The following is a 19341-nucleotide window of genomic DNA, read 5'->3' as shown; positions in this document are numbered from 1 at the left end:
CCGCGCACACCCGCACACATCGCACAGACACCGCGCACACCCGCACACATCGCACAGACACCGCGCACACATCGCACAGACACCGCGCACACCCGCAGACATCGCACAGACACCGCGCACACCCGCAGACATCGCACAGACACCGCGCACACATCGCACAGACACCGCGCACACCCGCAGACATCGCGCACACCCGCACACATCGCACAGACACCGCGCACACCCGCACACATCGCACAGACACCGCGCACACCCGCACACATCGCACAGACACCCACACACACCCGCACACATCGCACAGACACCCACACACACCCGCACACATCGCACAGACACCCACACACACCCGCACACATCGCACAGACACCCACACACACCCGCACACATCGCACAGACACCCACACACACCCGCAGACATCGCACAGACACCCACACACACCCGCAGACATCGCACAGACACCCACACACACCAATCATGACGGGTCTGGGAGGTGAGGCTGACCTGTGCGGCCGTGGGAAAGTTCATGCGAGTTCATGCAATGCAGTCAAGCATGAACTCACATGAACCCTCTGAGGGCACCGCGGCGACTTCAAATGAACAGCTAATCAGCATCACCTGATACCTCAGCTGTTCATTTGAAATAACCGGCGGGAAAGCCGGCGGTGAAGTCTTTTCTCTGCCGGCTTCCCCGCCCGGGTGCTGCGCTCCCCGCCCGGTCTTAACTTACGATCGGGATGGGAGGTGGCGAGGGGAGCGGAGGATCGGGGTGGAAGGCTGCGGGGAAGCAGTATGGGGCTGTGTGATTGTTTAAAAGCCGGCGGCTTTTTACCGCGCGCCGGCTTTTAAACAATCAGGAGAATTCTCCCACGCTGGGATGGCATTCTGATGACAGGCTGGATCTCAGCTGAGCGCTGCCATCCAGCTTGTCATCCTTCAGAGACACTGCAGAGCGCAGGCATTATGGGAACTTCCGATTCCGGTATTCGATATTGTAAAAGTATCGGAATTAAGTATCGGAATTCCGATACCGCGAATATTGGCCGATACCCGATATTTCAGTATCGGAATGCTCAACACTAGTAATGATGCATCGTTTCGGCTGCATCATTGAGAGGGCGATGGGCAGGAAGCCAAGAAATGGCTTACTTCAGCAGCGATGCGATTCTTTATTGCCATCAGTGGAGTTACAGGAACACTCCCTGCCCAGTGATAAGTGCCACAAAAAATATTATAGTAAAGGCAATATGGTCAAGTTCGGGCAGTAGCCCAGATTGCCCTCATTATGATAAATGTGAAGTTACACTTTCCAATTAGTAAAAATGTCTATATACTTGAAAGAAAACATCATTTTTGTTTGACAACATTTTTTCTCAAAACAGGAAACGTATCTTCCTTACATGATTCGAAGTAAATTAAAACTTCTCCTGAATGGAAAACATGACCAGTCCTTATTAACCTTTATTGATGATGCCATGAAGATTCAGCAGAGAAAAGTGTTAATTGAAACCTTCTACAGTCAGGAAATGAGTCTTCTGTACATTTTACAAGATGATTTTGACAGAGCAAGATATTACATTACAAATGGGATAGAAATGTTCATTCAGGTATTTATGAATACTTATACAAGCATTTACATAGATATTGCTCTGTGGTTATTAAGTGCTTTTAAAATTCTTTACATTTTTAATTTTCACTTTTGAAAATATGTAAAATGATGTGCAGAACTTTATGACCAAATTACATTTTTAATCTATGAAGTAAAGCAACTATTTTTTTATTCAGTTGATGCTATGAGGCACTGATATTGGGAGGGCAACACTAAATACATCTACTACACCTCCAGTATACTACTACGATGAGGCTGCAATTCATCAACGTTCACATTTCTGGCATAAATGCTTTAAAAGTCACACATTTTCGCTAAATGCAAACTTGGACAAAATAAATTGCATCTTTTGCCAGTTTCACCAAAATGCGCTGAGCTTGAATGGGGTTTGGCGATTGTCTATCATTGTTTTCATGATGAGCTATGGCATGCCTTACGACAAATCTTACTCCAGTTGCTAACTGGAGTAAGATTAGTGGCGAGGCACACACCACTTTTAAGACCTGTCTGATTTATTAAGAGGCATCTGCTTCTTAAGGAATCGGGTACCTCAGGACTCCACTGACGTGAACAGTGCCGGTCTTGATTAATTGGATCCTCAGTGAATACCTACATACTACCGGAGTGCCAAGAATCAATGAATGTCATATAGCACAAAAATGAATATATCCATTATTTTCAAGCCTGATTTCTCAAAATTAAAAACCACATAGATATTCTATGTTACATTAATAAAAGCATAATGAAATGCAGAAGAGAAGGGACATATGATATAGGGTTCATGTGTTGTACTGACACTGTCTGCACTGTATTTGTAGAAGACACAGGTCACAGAGGGAAAATCCACAATTCCCAATCATGAACAGTAAGTGGTAATGAGGTTTTATAGAAACACAATGAGTACCTGTCACCAGTTTTTTCATATTTTTGAGGTATGAAAAAATAGATTTTCCAAATATGTTGCAATAAAAATACTTTGGGAAAGTAATGTTCATGTCATTCAGTGTGTGCACACATAGAATGCTAATTGGCGTCCTCCTGTTGAAAGTCGCTGCCAGACAGCTGGTGAGGAAGCTTTTGGTATTCCCTCTGTCACTCCCCAGTACTGAACATGAACTGATGTTCCTAAACAGTGAGATCTCACAACTTTTCTCAAGATCTTGCTGTTTAGGGTAGATCTTTATTTAGAGAATTGTTGCTCTTTTGTGAGGTCCATAGTTTTACTTTTCTTTCTTTTCACTAATGCTCCCCTTGCGATTTACTCTGTTTGCCTGTTATTCTTCGAAACACTGTTTTTATTCCTTAAAGAGCATGATTTCCCTCCATGATCTTGCTGTTTTGAATCAAGAGCTCACTTTGAAATATTTACAGACATGCAGTGTAAAGCGCAGCAGAGAGACAGACACCTGGTACTGTAAAACTGCGGCCCCCACAGTAGCGTAACAATTCTCCTTCATTACCCCTTTTTACTAGTTATCACAAAATCTGGCTGTTTAAAGCACAGAAAACAATATTTAGAACAATGACAAGACCAGAGTGCATGTGCAGCAGAAGGATGCAGAACAGACGGACCCTAGTAAGTCAAGCAAACAAGATGCTGCCGCTCTTCTGAAGAAAATTGCTGATATAAAAAGGTTTTTGGATAGATACTGGCCTTCAAATAGTCAGCATCTATCTAAAAAACACATAACAATAAATACATTAGTTAATTATTATTAGTACGTTTAATTTTGTGATGTGTTCTCTTTAATCATAGCCAAATTTTAGGAACTGATACCGACACTGGTTCATATTGTGACGATCAGCGGTGCTGTCTCTCACTTTGTGTGTTTCGCAATGTGCTTATTCAAGGAGTGAAAAAACAATTCCTCCCTAAAAGTGCCCATATCTGTCAAGGACTGACCATTCAACATGTAACCCACTTATTAAGTGTTTTGTGCTTTTATTTATATTATCTTTACAGCCTTCCCCTTTCCAAGAATCAATGAGCCTCATACATCACAAAATCTTTTATTTTCAGTTCCCCTACCAATATATACATTATTAATATTGGACTACGTGTGTAAAATGAGTGACCATATTTCTGTTTGTTTTTTTTCTTAGAACTATTCAAGTATTGACTCACTACTTTATCACAGCAGATTAACAGAATTGCAGACAGTTCAAGCTTTAACAGAGACTCAGGATTTTATCAACTTTATCAGCGTTCCTGGTATTTTATTTTGCATACTTTTATCAACAATCCTGGATTTGAAATGCTATATACTGTATTATGTCTGTAACGTCTTAAGGTCCATTTTTTTCCTAATTCAAAAATTGAGATCAAATGTGATTAAAGGGGTTGTCTCAACACAAAAAAAAACCCTTTTTGCATCACCTATTATGTTATACGGAGATCATACAGGGATTCCTTCACTCAAGACCTTCCACTGTTTTCTATATTTCCATTTTGCCTTGGATCAGGGGTATACATTGGTAATATTTCCCGACATTTATCTCTGATACAAGAACGTGATATAAACTGCATTATAGCCTTACAGTGGCTATCCTTATCCTTTTGACTTGTACTACTAAAAAAGTTTATCACACATAATTATTTTTACTGAATTTTTGTGTTTAGGAAGTGCAGCATGATTAACCTTTCTTATACAGTGGAAAATACAACATTTGATTGTTCTAGCTATTAATTGCTTTCAGGTAATTTATCATCCCTGCCCTCTCTGAGAAGGCTGTTCTATCTCTGGATGAGTCGGTATCCAGATGAGAAAATGGATCCCATGCACATCTGGGATGACGTCATTACTAATAGGTATAACTGGCGTATGGTCTGCTAAATGATTGTTCCCATATTACACTGTTATGACCTTTACATTATTCATCACTTATTCTCATTGTTTTCAGGTGCTTCTTCCTGGATAAAATCAAAGAAAGACTATCCGGTCAGCTGCTGGAGGAAAGTATGGAAATAGACAGTGTGAGTGAGGACAGTGAACTCGTGGAAGCAAACCAGCAAGAAGATGTGAGCCTTCTCATCAGAAAATGCAAATTTGTCATGAAAATGAAGATGATTGACAGTGCCCGGAAACAGGTAGAAAATTCTGAAATGTACTGTGAGGTATGGCATTTACATGCACTGATGCTTGGTGCAGTGGGGAAGCTCTATTGGTAATACAGTTTTTGTGAGTTTTGCCTGCTTTATGTCTACTCTGTTACTTCACATCACGGTGCCTTGTTTCTGAACACAAAGTAAGTACTTTTCTCTTCTGTAGAGCAACTTCTCGGTTGCCATGAAACTTTTGAAGGAGCTTCATCAAGAGTCGAAAAGCAACAAAGACTGGTCTATAAAATGGGTTCACAGTTATTGTCGGTACAGTCACAGCCGAAGTGAAAGCCAAAGAAGTCCTGAGAAATTACTGACTGTACTGAAAACAGTCTCTTTACTCGGTAAGAATTAGGCAATAGTCATTGCTTAAATTAGATATTGCCCTCATGTTTCTACCACATATATGATGTACAAAACCCAAGGAAAAAACAAAATGAGCAATATACCCTGTAGAAAGTAAATAGTAATAGAACATGTAAATAACATAGGGTACTTGGTTAATGCTATTTTGATAAAAAAAAAACAAAAAAAAACAAACATAAAAGCCATTCCACCACCACAAGGTGTACCCAATCAGGATGGTCCTGTCTCTAGTATTAAAATCTTACCTTGTTTCATCCGACCTCAATGTGAATAAGAGCAGAGCAGACAGAAGTCCGACTGTTCAGACACCAGTCCATGGGCTCCTGTCCTGCTCTGCCTTTATTCAGAATGTATAATTGGTGGAATAAGATTGAACTTGATGGACCCGAGTCTTTTTTTTCAACCTATGTAACTGTAGAACATTGAGGTCAGCTGACACAAAGTAAGGTTTGACTGTTATTTGTAAATGTTCATAATTTCCTCCACTTTGGCTAAAGCCCTGGTCTCATCAAACCATAAAACATTCTCACCCATGCATTAGGCACAGTTGATGTAGGTTTTGGCAAAACTTGGCTGGATTTGGATATTTACATTTTTTTTTCTAAGAAAAGGCTTCCATCTTACCACTGTACCCCACAGGCCAAACATATGAAGCATACGGGAGAATGTTGTCACAGAAATTCCTGCAGCTCCTTTAATGTTCCAGTAGACCTCTTGGCTGCCTTCCAGACCAATTTTCTTCTCTTTTTTCAGCAATTTTTGATAGACCTCCAGGTCTGTGGTATATTTTATGCCCTACAATTTATTTGTACCCTTCTCCTGACTGATAAAACTTACAACAATTAGATACCTTTGCTGTGTTGTAAGCTGCTTATGGACCATGACTTTTGCTGTAAATGCAAGTAAGAAAATGTGAGGAAAATCCCAGTAGATCAGCTAAACTTTATATGGGGTTGTTTATCTCCTTTCCCTCCCCACATGTCTTTTTGTTTAACTCCTCTTTACGAACTTCTCTTTACTCTATGATTTTTCTCCTTCTATTCAAAAAGTGAAAAACTTTGATAAAACTAAAAACCGCAATGTGGAATTTTGCTTACGTTATGGTTGCTTGTATCTCTGAGGACCTTTATTTCTTTTATGTATTGTCTATTATATGACATATTCTCTGTAAAGCGCTGTTTCACTTTGCTCTTGGCAATTATGTTGATTGCTCTATATTCTGGTTTTGTTACGGTTTTGTCTATAAATAAGTTTAAAAAAAAACAACTTTATATGGGGTCAATAGTAATCACTGTAATAATGGAAGCTGTGTATTGACTACTATTTAACATCAGATTAAATTGGCTAATTCTGAACACAACCATATCCCCAATTATAAAAGGGTGTTCACACGTATGCAACCACATTATTTTGGTTTTATTATTTTTATTTTCCCCAAAATAGTCTGTAAGGCCCCTCTTATGTTTGTATCAGTTATACAACTGATTCATTGTAGCAATGAATTTTGTTTGCTTCTAGAACAGACCAACTGAACTCACAAATGTAGATGGGTAATTTTGACATTTAAAATGGGGCTGGGTAGCCATTCTCTAAATCATACACGTCAAACTCCAACCCGTGGGCTAAATCTAGCCCGCAGGGTGGTATATTTGGCCCCTGACACCAGAACCACCACCCCTATGGGGGGGCCATTATACTGTATGGAGGTCTATGTGGGGCTCATTATTCTGTATGGAGGACTATGTTGGGCCCATTATACTGTATACTGGTTGGCCCGCGACTTTGTCAAGTTTTTCATTTTGGCCCTCAGTGTGTTTAAATTTGACATCCCTGCTCCAAATGAAGCAGAGGCCGCACATGAACCCATTCATTGTCTATGAGCCTACGGGAAATAGTCATGTGCAGTGTTCGGAAACCCCACAGAAAGAGAATGGAGCAGAAGCTGTGCAAGCACCCTCCCTCCGTTCTAGACAGGGCTGCAAGGTTCTGATCTTGGGATTGCTGGTGATCAGAGTTGTGGGACCACCAGCAATCCGCAAGTTATCCATTATTTCAAATTGATACTTGGAACGTGATTTGGTGGGAATAACCCTTTAGTACAGTTTTTTTAATCCACATAATTTTGTGATTGTAATAGTTGGTTGCTATGGTTTTGCAGAGACTTTGTTTCGTTATTATGGAAATTGAAGTGTTGGGATTGAAGTGTTCTCTGTTTCACATTTGTTTTGTTGGATATTAAAATGGATAAATGAAAACTGGCAATGCAATTGATTTTCATTCTATTAGCAATCGTTCTAGCTTGGTGTACAGCAGTCACAATTAGGAGACACGACACCAGTCTGCTTATTTCAGGCATCTTTGTGCATAAGCCATATAAATCATTTAAATATCATTGTAGTCAGAAAATGGCTTTGACTCTTGCTCACTGAATATATTTTGTGTTTCGTAACTTTACAGAGGAGAGCAGCCTTGAAGATTTACACAGATTTCCTCAGTCATTCCGATATCACAATATGTTACTGGGCGGCACTTATAAAATCATGGGTGATGCGCTCAGCAAAGAACCAGATTGTCTGGGTAAAATTGAGGAATCAAAGGCTAGAAAAGTAACAGAGCTTGCAGGATCAGAAAGTGAGGTAAGTGCAAACATGTGTCACAGCTATGTATTAGTAATGTTCTACAATTATTGTCATTTTGATTTTACATAAAAATAATAAAACCTGCTAATTTATCCAGCCAAGTGATAACAGGGGGACTGCATGTTTCTAACTTTTTTTTATTGAACAACTCAATAACTGTGCAAAGCATTAGATAGTAGATAGGAATATTGGCCTCACAACAGGTTGTCTTTAATACCCAAGTCAAGCAGATCACACTTTCCCCTCAAACTCATTATTAAAAAAGTAAAACCTAACAAGATCCTTAAAGCGCACCTGTCACCAGGATTGTGCCCAGTAAACCACATACACTGTCAGGTGGGCGACATTACACTGATTAAAATGATACCTTGTTTGATGAAATCCGTCCTGTGGTTCTTGTGTAATCTTTACTTTCAGTTTGGGGATAACGATATGCCCGTGCTTCTGGGCGACCTGTGGGAGGCGCTCTATCTGGTGCTCTGCTTACATATTCATCTGTATGCTCTTATGACAGCTCATTGTGCCTTCACTGACCTTCCTCCTATTTTACATAATGCATCTAGTAGTGCGGGGCTAGATAAAATAGGAGGCAGGTCAGTGAATGATCAGTGAGCTGTCATAAGAGCATACAGATGAATATGTAAGCAGAGCACCAGATAGAGCGCCTGCCACGAGCATATCATTATCTCCAAACTGAAAGTAAAAATTACACAAGAGCCACAGCATGGATTTCATCAACCAAGGTATCATATTAATCAGTGTAATGTCGCCCACCTGACAGTGTATGTAGTTTACTAAGCACAATCCTGCTGACAGGTGCGTTGTAACAAGGCCTCAGACTTTGACCCCACATTTTTTCCTTTGTATACAGAACACTGTGTTAGCTTTGCAAAATGGCTAAAGATAAAATAGTAGCATATGATAGAATATCCTCATTTTACAATTGTTCCATCTTCTGTATGCAAACAGAGAGTGTCAGTCCCTGTTCCTATTGACAGACTGAGGGTAGTCTGCCACACATACCACTGTAAAGGTGTGCTAAAGGATAACTCATTACTCCTGTTGCTAAAAAAGAAAAAAATCATCATCTGCACGGTATATTTTTTTTTCTACAGTATACCTTTACATGCAACAGGTATACAGATATATTCTGCTATAAACATGTATGCTTGGTAAACCTTGCATATTTGTTTGTATTTTTTTTTTCTTTTATTTTAATTTCTTAATGCTTTAAACATTACAAAAGTTTATTATAAGATATCTATCAGGCCCCATAGCTCTTCAAAGCTGCTGCTAAAGCTTAATATGGGCTAAAACCTGTATTATAATGAAGTCTAAGTGAAACAGTAACTCTACTATGATTAAAAATTAAAGTTTGTCTGGCTGTTCATTGGGTACACGCTAACCATGGGTTAAGTCTGATGCCATCTGGATGCTGACACTAATAATACTCCTAAACAAAAGATGTAATCTGCTCCCCAGCAGAATATACCTAGCCTACTGGCACCAAGGTACTTGTTTACTTAGTGCCCAATAGGAGGCAGACGCAGATCTGAGTTTCAGACCCGTTTTTACCTAAGATTTATTAAGTTAGGAGCTAACCTTTCTCTTTCCTTTTCCTTTAGTATGGGTAACAGAGTGGGATGGGCCACTCTGTTTCATCCCACTAAGCAATGGATAATACAGCCTGTAAAGGTCAGCCTGTATCTTATCTCATCGGCATGGCATGACCATGGCGCCATAGTACCTCAATGCGGACGGCGAACAAGTATACTTAGCGTTTGGTCCTTTTGCCTTTTGGACTCTTGTCCCAGATTCTTCCAGAGCATGGCATGTTGCATTGCGCAGAATATGGAGCTGGGATTTCCAGCAATATCGGGTCCTAGTCCACAGGATCAAGCCTCCTGAGAACAGTTAAGTATGTACTTTGCTGCGTCCTGCGTTGCCCTGGCTACCCTGCAGCCTCTCTAGTAACCTCTTTCTTGCAGGTCTGTGGTGTCATCTAGGCACCCTGGCAATTGGCCCTAGTCATTCCTCGCCCTTTCCTTGTGTGTGCATTTCTCATTGTCTCTTTTCTGGTCCTCTGTGCCACCACAGCTTGAGGGGCTGCACCTTTCCCCTTCCAAACCTTCCTGTGCTCGGCTGTGGTATTCCTGAGCCTCTGGATGGATCCTGGACTCTAATTTTGTTCCTGGCTTCCTTTTGGCCTAGCTGGCTCTTGGCAGGCCATGCCTCTACCACCAGCAAATCAGTGCTGCCAGCGAGCTCCCGCCCGCAAGAGGAGCCGCCCCTTCCGCCTCTTGTTAAGAGGTGCTGTCATTTTCATGGAGTCTTACCAGAACAATTCTCCCTGGGACTCTGTCAATGACTCTTCGGTTTTGCACTTCTTTCGTCTTCATGCCACTGGGCATTTTTCAGTCCTACTGGCGTCTGCTGTTTTACCGACTAGCTTGTCCTTGGTCACAGCCAGCCTGTCCTTGGTCATCATCCGTCCTGTCCTTGGTAACATCAGGACTGGGCCTCATCACTCTCGCCCTCAGCAGAATGAAGTCTCTTTCTAGAATCGGTTAGGGCTCTTCTGTTTGCCGAGAGACTGTCACAAGTGGCGCCCCAGCAGCTCTCTCATTCCTGGCATCGGCTATCGCTTCTGTTTTTTCTACCTATTTGCCTTCAGTATTTCTTATCATGTGTGAGCTAAGAGATCATTGTGCATGCTTGCATGCCCTGGTTACCCATTATGCCTCCGCCTCCTGTAAGCTCAAGTTTCCTTTAGGCCAATCCATAGCAAACTGTGCTGCCTGTATAATTAACCAAGGTGTCCCAGACTTAGGTTATGGTTGTGGAGGGGCTGCCCAAGGCCGCTATCACCCCTGATACTCTGTCCATTGCCCAGAGTGAGTCAGACACAACAGGTACACTAAACCAACATGGCAGATCGCGTAAGTGGTCCCAGCAACCTCGGATCAGTTAATCGTCCATCACCCTCCGCGTCTCCTGGAACTTGGTCACGGACACGTTTTTTCCTTCCTAAGGCCCGCTCTCCAGAAATATCATATCCTAGTTGCGACTCAGACTTGCATTTGGACTCCTATCAGGTGAGGAAGCAAAGAGAAATGATTGATTAGTCTCGTACAAGCAGTGAACCAATCGCTAAAAGTCACTGAGGTGGACCCCTTTCCCACCACAAAGTCCGGGTTCTTTAGAAGAGGTAGACATATGGCTAGATGTTTCTCCACCTATGAGGAGTTTGTAAGGATGCTTGTTAATGAATGGAACGTCCAAACCGACCTTTCCATAGACTGGGATGCATGGTAATATTGTACCCCTTCGCAGCAGAGCAGGTGGCTACTTGGTGAACATGTTCTGTGGTGGACACTCCGGAGTTTCTCTTATCAAGAACTACCACCCTTCCTATCGCATAGGTAGTAGCTCTAAAGGACCCTATAGATGGACGCATGATCAGGTTAGTTTTTTAATGACAGCCTCTATCCTGTGCCTGACATTAGTCACCACTTGGATCTCCAAGATGATTACTGCCTATGCTTAAACGTCTCCGGTAGGGCAGTCTTTCAGGATCCCCTAGGACTGAGTTAGTCTGTACATGGCCGACTATATTGTTTACGCTGGCAAGTTTCTTTGCTCTTTTTTGGATGGCTCAAGTGACAATCAATATTTATGGCTGTTCACCGCATTTTATGGCTCAAGACTTGAAGAGCAGACTTTATGTCCAAGAAATGCCATACAGGATTTACTTTTCAGAGTTTTCGCCTGTTTGGGACCAGATTGGACAAGGTTATTGCGGACACCACTGGCAGCAGGAGTGCTTTACTCTCTCAGTTGATGCCCAGGCTCCAATTTCATAGATGCAGGACTTGTCAATTCCATCTCTTCGTCCATTTTTATTGGCAGAACAGACCTCCAGCTCCACACAAAATAACGTAACCATCTTTCAAGTCTCCACATCCTGGTGGCGATGCAGTCCAGGAGACAAAGTTTCTCCGTCTACATGCAACAGAATGTCCATGGCATGACAGACTACTCTAACCTGGGACCTCCTCTCGGTTGGACGGCCATCTCCTTCTCCTCCAGGACGAATGGCATTCACCTGTCATCGATGTCTGGGTCAGAGAAGCAATATCCTCCAGTTACAGGATAGCGTTCACCACTCTCCTACAGTACCGTTTCAGATAGATACTTCAGGTCTTGTCCCCCTAGGACCACTGCCTCGACCAGTTTTGGCTAAGCCATAGATTTTGTTCTCCAGGCAGGGGTAATTGTACCGGTCCCGCCTCAGGAACTCTTCAAGGGTTTCTACTCGAATCTATTCGTAATACCCAAGATCGACGACTCAGTCATTCTGGACCTAAGGCTACTAAACAAGAGGATCTGACTGTGTCAATTCAGGATTGAGTCTCTTCTCTCTGTAACATACCTGGCGGCGTCCTTGCATGGTGGTCCATCTCCCACTGTGCAAGAGGGCGCACTTGATCTCCTGTCCAGAATGTCTCTCTGGCTTCCCTCCATGCTGTCTGTTTGTGTCTGTTTCTGCTGCTTAAGGGCGGCGCCCGATCACTTCCTGCCTTTTGTACCTGCTGTGGGTCACACCCCTTGTGCGTCCTCAGCCTATTGCTGTCTGTCACTTGGTATATAGCTCAGCAGCTCCCTTCTATCCCTGCCTGAGCATAGTGTTTCCTTCAGTGTGTGCTTGCACTCTGAAGGTGCCAGGTCCCGTCTCTTGTCTCCTGCTTTTTGTATCAGTTCCCGTGTCTGAACTGAGTCCTGTATGTCTCCTGCTTTGCGGTATCAGCTCCCGTGTCTGAACTGAGTCCTTTCTGTGTTCTCTTGTCTGTCCTGTCTGAACACGCTCCTAGCCTGTTCCTCCTGCCTTCTAGGGGCCGATTACCTAGACCCGTTCCTGTATCTTGTCTGACCTGTCTGTACTCGCTCCTAGCCTGTTCCTCTCGCCTTCTAGTGGCCGATTTCCTAGACCCGCTCCTGTGTCTGGTCTGTCCTGTCTGAACACGCTCCTTGCCTGTTCGTTCCGCCTTCTAGTGGCCGATTTCCTAGACCCGCTCCTGTGTTTGGTCTGTCCTGTCTGAACACGCTCCTTGCCTGTTCGTCCCGCCTCTCTGGGGGCCGTATTCCCAGACCCGCTCCTGTATCCCTCTGCAGTGTCGGTCTCCTCCGTACACTCAGTTCCAGTCTGAACTCTCTCCTGTCCTTTACCTGTTTTGCCTCTATGTCCGTTCCCTTCCTTTTTCTGCAGAGTCTGAACTCGTACCTAACTCCTGCTTGTTGTCTCTGCAAGTACTGTGTGAGTATCTGGCTCTGTCTTTCCCTTCCTGTCTGTTCCGTGTGAACAGAGCCCTGTCCTCCCTGCTCAGCCTTGTCTGCACTCTAGCTGTGCTTGCCTGTAACCCTCTGCCTGTATTGTTCCTGAGTCCCGGTGTGTACTGGGTCCTATCCCGCCTGTGTTCCTACCTGCTAGTGCCTCCCTGTCTGCACTCTAGCTGTGCTTGTCTTTATCCCCCTGCCTGCATACCCGCCTGCCTGCATACCAGTCGTGCCTGCCTATACCCACCAGTCTGTGTGCCAGCCTACCAGCCTGTTCCTGTATTCCCCTGTGTGGGTCAACAGCCGTGTCCGGGGTCTGTCCTGGAGTAGCACCTGGTCCCTCTGCTCGGTTCCTCCTTGGTGCACTGGCGTCGTATGCCGTCGTGCGACCCTGGTCGGATCGGGTGAATACTTAGTCACGCCCCTCCAGGCATTCACTCTCCGGCACGGTCCAGTGGAATCACTACCAATCACACGCACACGCCGCTTAGCCCGGGCGTGTGCATAACACTCTCTGTCATCGCCTCCATGGAACCCGGGGAATTCTTGTCTACGGTGGACATTCGGGATGCCTACCTCCTCATTGTCATCTACCCCGCTCACCAGAGGTTTCTCCACTTTGTGATCAGCCAGGATCACTTTCAATTTGTGGCTTTTCCCTTTCACAAAGGTCTTGGCTCAACTTTGGCTCTGCGTGGTTATTCTCTACCTGGACAACATTCTCATCAAGGCTCTTTCCTACTCTGTTAACCTGCAGAGTCTACAGATTGTCTTGAACACCGTGTCTCACATCAGGTGGATTCTCAAAAGAGCAAAGCCCTCTCTGGTCCCGGTGCAATGCCTACTTTTTTTTATTAGGGATGTTGTTCGACAAAGCTCAGGTGAAAGTCTTTCTCCTGGGAACTCTGCATTCGATCATCCGGTCTTTGAGGCGACCATCAAAACCTAAACTTCTGCATGAGCATTCTTGGCAAGATGGTGGGGGCCTTCAATGCAATTCCATTTTCTCAGTTTCATTACTGAAGTTTGCAGAGCACCCTCCTTACTTATTCCGACAGGTCTGTTATCTCCTTAGTTCGACCAGTCCATCTACCTTTTCACGTCCGCCAGTCTTTTGGCTGGTGATTTGATTTGCAACCTATTGTACCAGGATCATTCTTTCTGCCCTATTCAATTGCAGATTCTGACAACAGACATAAGCTTCCTTGGCTGGGGGGTGATTTTCCGCCAGTTCTCCATTCAGAGCTCCTGGAAGAGGCAGAAAACCTTTTTCAGTCAACATCACAGAGCTCATGGCCATACACGTATTCTTCAATAACACCTTCCTTCGGGTCTACCCATCCAGCCAAACAATACAAGTTCGGTGGCAAACATGAACCATCCCGGTGGTACTTTTAGGTGATCAGCCATGGCAGAGGTCTCAGGAATTCTGGATTGAGCATAGAACAGTTGAGTGCCGGGAATTTCAGCGATCCACATACCCGGATGCAGGGTTTTATATTTTTTTTTTTTTCAATCGCCAGGAGTTATCGGCAGGAGAGTGATATTTTCATCCGGAGGTCGTCAGCTAAACTTGTCTTTATTGGGTCACGCCAAATTTCGATCTGATGGCATCCAGACTGAAGTGTGAGGTGCAAAAGTTTGTGGACAGGTCTCAAGATCTTCTGGCAGTCGCGGTTGACGTGTTGGAAATTCTTTGGTCACAGTTCACATTCCCTTACCTGTTTACACCATGATCCCTCCTATCCATGTTTCTCCAGAAGATCAAGACAAAATGGGTTCCTGTCATTCTGAATAAATTGTAATGGCACCGAAGATCATGTTAAGCGTACGCTCATGGGCACTTCCATCCAGATCTGCTTTCCTATGATTCTCCATTTCATTACAATTCACAGTAGCTCAATTTAATGGCATGGCTCTTGAAGCCATGATGCTGAGAAAGAGCTTCAGGCCTTTGTGATCCAGTTATCTAAACCATGATCAGGACAGTAAAGCCCTCCTTGTTATGTACAGTTAAAACCAGAAGTTTACATATACTATATAAAAAGACACACATCCATGTTTTGCTCAATATCTGACATGAAATCAGAATAAAGCTTTCCTGTTTTAGGTCAATTAGGATTGCCATAATTTTTACTATTTGCCAAATGCCAGAATAACGAGAGAGAGAGAGAATGTTTTAACCCCTTCAGGACCCAGCCTATTTTGACCCTAAAGACCTTGGCATTTTTGTCAATTCTGACCAGTGTCCCTTTACGAAGTAAAAACTCTGGAACACTTCAACGGATCCTAGCGATTCTGAGATTGTTTTTTCGTGACATATTGGGCTTTATGTTAGTATTAAATTTAGGTCGATAATATTTGCGTTTATTTGTGAAAAAATCAAAAATATGTGAAAAATTTTGAAAATTTCGCAATTTTCAAATTTTGAATTTTTATTCTGCTAAAACAGAGTGATGTGACACAAAATAGTTAATAAATAACATTTCCCACATGTCTACTTTACATCAGCACAATTTTGGAAAAAAAAAATTTTTGGTAGGAAGTTTGAAGGGTTCAAAGTTCATCAGCAATTTATCTTTTTTCCAGCAAAATTTACAAAACAATTTTTTTTAGTGACCACATCACATTTGAAGTCCCTTTGAGGGGTGTACATGAGAGAAAACACCCAAAAGTGACACCATTCCAAAAACTGCACCCCTCAAGCTACTCAAAACTACATTCAAGAAGATTATTAACCCTTCAGGTGCATCACAGGAACTAAAGCAACATGGAAGAAAAAAAATGAACATTTTAATTTTTCTAACAAAAATTTTCTTTTAGCCTAAATTTTTTAATTTTCACATGGGTAACAGGATAAAATGCATCCTAAAATTTGTTGGGCAATTTCTCCTGAGTACACAGATACCTCATATGTGGTCATAAACCACTGTTTGGGCGCACGGCAGGGCTCAGAAGGGAAGGAGCGCCATTTCACTTTTTGAATGGAAAATTAGCTCCACAAGTCAAATTGCGCTCCTTCCCTTCTGAGCCTTGCCAGTGGTTTATGACCACATATTTTTGTGAAAAAAAAAGTACTTTTTTGTTTTCACAGATCAATTTGTGAAGCACCTGGGGGTTTAAAGTGCTGACTATGCATCTAGGTAAGTTCCCTGGGGGAGTCTAGTTTCCAAAATGGGGTCACTTGTGGGGGAGCTCCAATGTTTAGGCACACAGGGGCTCTCCAAACGCAACATGGTGTCCGCTAACAATTTGAGCCGATTTTCCATTCAATTTGTTAGCGGACACCATGTCGCGTTTGGAGAGCCCTTGTGTGCCTAAACATTGGAGCTCCCCCACAAGTGACCCCATTTTGGAAACTAGACCCCCCAGGGAACTTATCTAGATGGGTGGTGAGCATTTTGAACCCCCAAGTGCTTCACAAATTGTGTAGTGTATGTCAGGTTGGTGTGCGGTGTGGTATAGTGTAGAGTATACACCACACACACACACACACAACCTCACATACACTACAACACACACACCAACCTGACATAGCCTCCTCAGCTGAGTACACCCTAGACTGGGATGAGCGGGACGGGCGGGACGTTTTGTGTGCGTGTGTAAAAAAAAAAAAAAAAAAAAAAAAAAAAAAAAAAAAGTCGAAACTTTATTATAGTGTGAGTGTACGTGTGTGTGTGTGAGTGCTTGGTGTAACCTTCTGCAGTCACGTGTAGGGGACGGTCAGGCGTAGGGGGCGTGCTCAGTCACACGGGGCACGCTCAGGCACATGGGGCGCATGAGGGGGCGGTCAGGTGTAGGAGGGGGCTGAGGAGATGGAGGAGCCAGCAGCAGCAAGGGGGGTGATCACTGGGGCAGAAAGAGGGGCAGGAGCCGGCAGTAGCAGAAGCAAGGGGGTGAACCCTGGGGCAGCAAGGGGGGTAGGAGGCTGGCAGCATCAGGGGGGGGTGATTACTGGGTTTGCGGGGGGGGATGATCACTGGGACGGGGGGGGTGATCACTGGGAGGAGGGGGGGGTGATCACTGGGAGGAGGGGGTGGGTGATCACGTGGACGGGGGTGATCACTGGGACGGGGACGGGGGTGATCACTGGGACGGGGGGTGATCATTTTTATTACTTACTGCAAAGTCAAAAGTTTACATATACGAAGATTACTATGCCTTTAAACAATTCTGTACTGCCCATATGATGAAGTCATGTGTTTGGAAGCTTCTGATAGTTTTTTTGGCAACATCTGAGTTAATTAGAGACACACCTGTGGATGTATTTTAATACACACCTGAAACACACTGCTTCTTTGTGTAGCATCATGGCAATGTCTAAAGGAATCAGCCAAGATATCAGGAAGAGAATTGTGGACTGGTTCATCCTTGGGTACAATTTCAAGATACCTGAAGGTGCATCGTTCATCTGTACAAACAATTATACGCAAGTACAAACAAGATGGGAATGTCCAGCCATCATACCGCTCAGGAAGGAGGCGGGTTCTGTGTCCCAGAGGTGATCGTGCTTTGGTCCGAAATGTGCATATCAACCCAAGGACAAAAGCAAAAGACCTTGTGAAGATGATGGCGAAAGCTGGTAAGATTGTGTCAATATCCACAGTGAAACAAGTACTGTATCAACATGTGGTGAAAGGCCACTCTGCCAGGAAGAATCCATTACTCCCAAAGTAACATAAAAAAGCCAGAATAATGTTTGCACATGCACACAGGAACAAAGCCCTTAATTTTTGGAGACCTGTCCTGTGGTCTGATGAAACCAAAATTTAAATTTTGGGGCATAATAACCATCGTTACGTTTGGAGGAAAAAGGGAAAAGCTTGGAAGCCTAAAAACACCATCCCAACTGTGAAACACGGGGGTGGCAGCATCATGTTGCGGGGTTGTGTTGCTGCAGGAGGGACTGATGCACTTCACAAAATAGATGGCATTATGAGAAAAGAAAATTATGTGGCAGTACTGAAGCAACATCTCAAAACATCAGCCAGAAAGTTAAAGCTTGGGCAGAAATGAGTCTTCCAAATAGACAATGGCCCGAAGCATACTGCCAAAATGGTAACATAGTGGCTTAAGGATAACAAAGTCAATGTTTTGGAGTGGCCATCACAAAGCCCTGATCTCAATCCTATTGAAAATGTATGGGCAAAGCTTAAAAGGCAGGTGCGAACAAGGCGACCTACAAACCTGGATCAGTTACACCAGTTTTGTCAGGAGGAATGGGCCCAAATTCCAACCAACTATTGTGAGAAGCTTGTGGAAGGATATCCCAAATGTTTGACCCAAGTCATTCAGTTTAAGGGCAATGGTACCAAATACTAATGAAATGTATGTAAACTTTTGACTTTGCAGTAAGTAATAAAAATGCCTTAAACCATTCTCTCTCATTATTCTGGCATTTGGCAAATATAAAAAATTATGGTAATCCTAATTGACCTAAAACAGGAATAGTTTATTCTGATTTCATGTCAGATATTGAGAAAAACATGTATATGTGTCTTTTTATATAGTGTATGTAAACTTCTGGTTTCAACTGTATGTGCCATTTTCTTTTATGTGAGTCCAATGTCTTCGCTCCTATTTCTTTCTCCCTTATAGTGCTTTTCTCCTTTTTGCAGTCTGACCTGGAGTCGGGAGTGGCTCTTGGTTTCCACAGGGGCCATGTTAAGAATTGACTATTATGCTCCAGAGGGATCTGGTTTCCATGCCTCAGGTCAAGACTTTTCTCCAGGGGGGGTGACACATTCGTGGCTGCTGTTCCATCCCCACCTTCATGGATGCATTGGACCTCAATCTTGTTTTAGACACTATTCTGTCCCTGCCTTTTAATCCGATTAGGGGCATCTTGCCATTCCATGTCTCCTGTAAGGTGACTTTCCTAACAGCAATTACCTGCATCAAGCAGGTTTCTAAGCTAACTGCCCTGCTCTTTCGCGCTCTTTCCTTGTCCTTCACTTGAACAAGGTGATTTTGCGTCCGGTACCTTCTTGTCTCCCTACTGTGCTTTCTGTTATCCTCATTAATGAGGACAATGTCCTTCCTTCTTTCTGTCCTTTGCCCTCTCATCCTGCTGAGAGGGCTTTGCACATGCTGGATATGGGCAGAGCTGTGCAGTACTATTTGTCACCGCTCCGTTGAGACTTTGAATGCCTGTCTGCCTCTAAGGCAAGCATTACTCTTTAGATTCGATCTACCATTCTGGAAGTGTATCAGGCTAAGGCCAGGCCAGCACACTCCCATTCAGGGTTAGGGCTCACTCTACTTGACTGTGGGAACCTCCTGGGCCGTCAAACAC

General features: G+C 43.6%; 1 protein-coding gene across 1 annotated transcript in view; it reads left to right on the top strand.

Moving 5' to 3' along the window:
- PRKDC (protein kinase, DNA-activated, catalytic subunit) overlaps positions 1-19341 on the top strand; it is a 427433-nt gene that overhangs the window by 296775 nt on the left and 111317 nt on the right. The window contains exons 66-71 of the mRNA XM_073679277.1: positions 1381-1605; positions 3711-3819; positions 4305-4416; positions 4509-4695; positions 4877-5051; positions 7531-7709. Of these exons, the coding sequence (XP_073535378.1) occupies positions 1381-1605; positions 3711-3819; positions 4305-4416; positions 4509-4695; positions 4877-5051; positions 7531-7709 (987 nt within the window). The remainder of the gene's footprint in view (positions 1-1380; positions 1606-3710; positions 3820-4304; positions 4417-4508; positions 4696-4876; positions 5052-7530; positions 7710-19341) is intronic.

Source organism: Phyllobates terribilis, unplaced genomic scaffold (assembly GCF_046119375.1).
Source record: "Phyllobates terribilis strain yellow unplaced genomic scaffold, ASM4611937v1 Scaffold_4__5_contigs__length_816908805, whole genome shotgun sequence".
Taxonomy (NCBI): domain Eukaryota; kingdom Metazoa; phylum Chordata; class Amphibia; order Anura; family Dendrobatidae; genus Phyllobates; species Phyllobates terribilis.
This window is presented reverse-complemented; position numbering and strand designations above follow the sequence as displayed.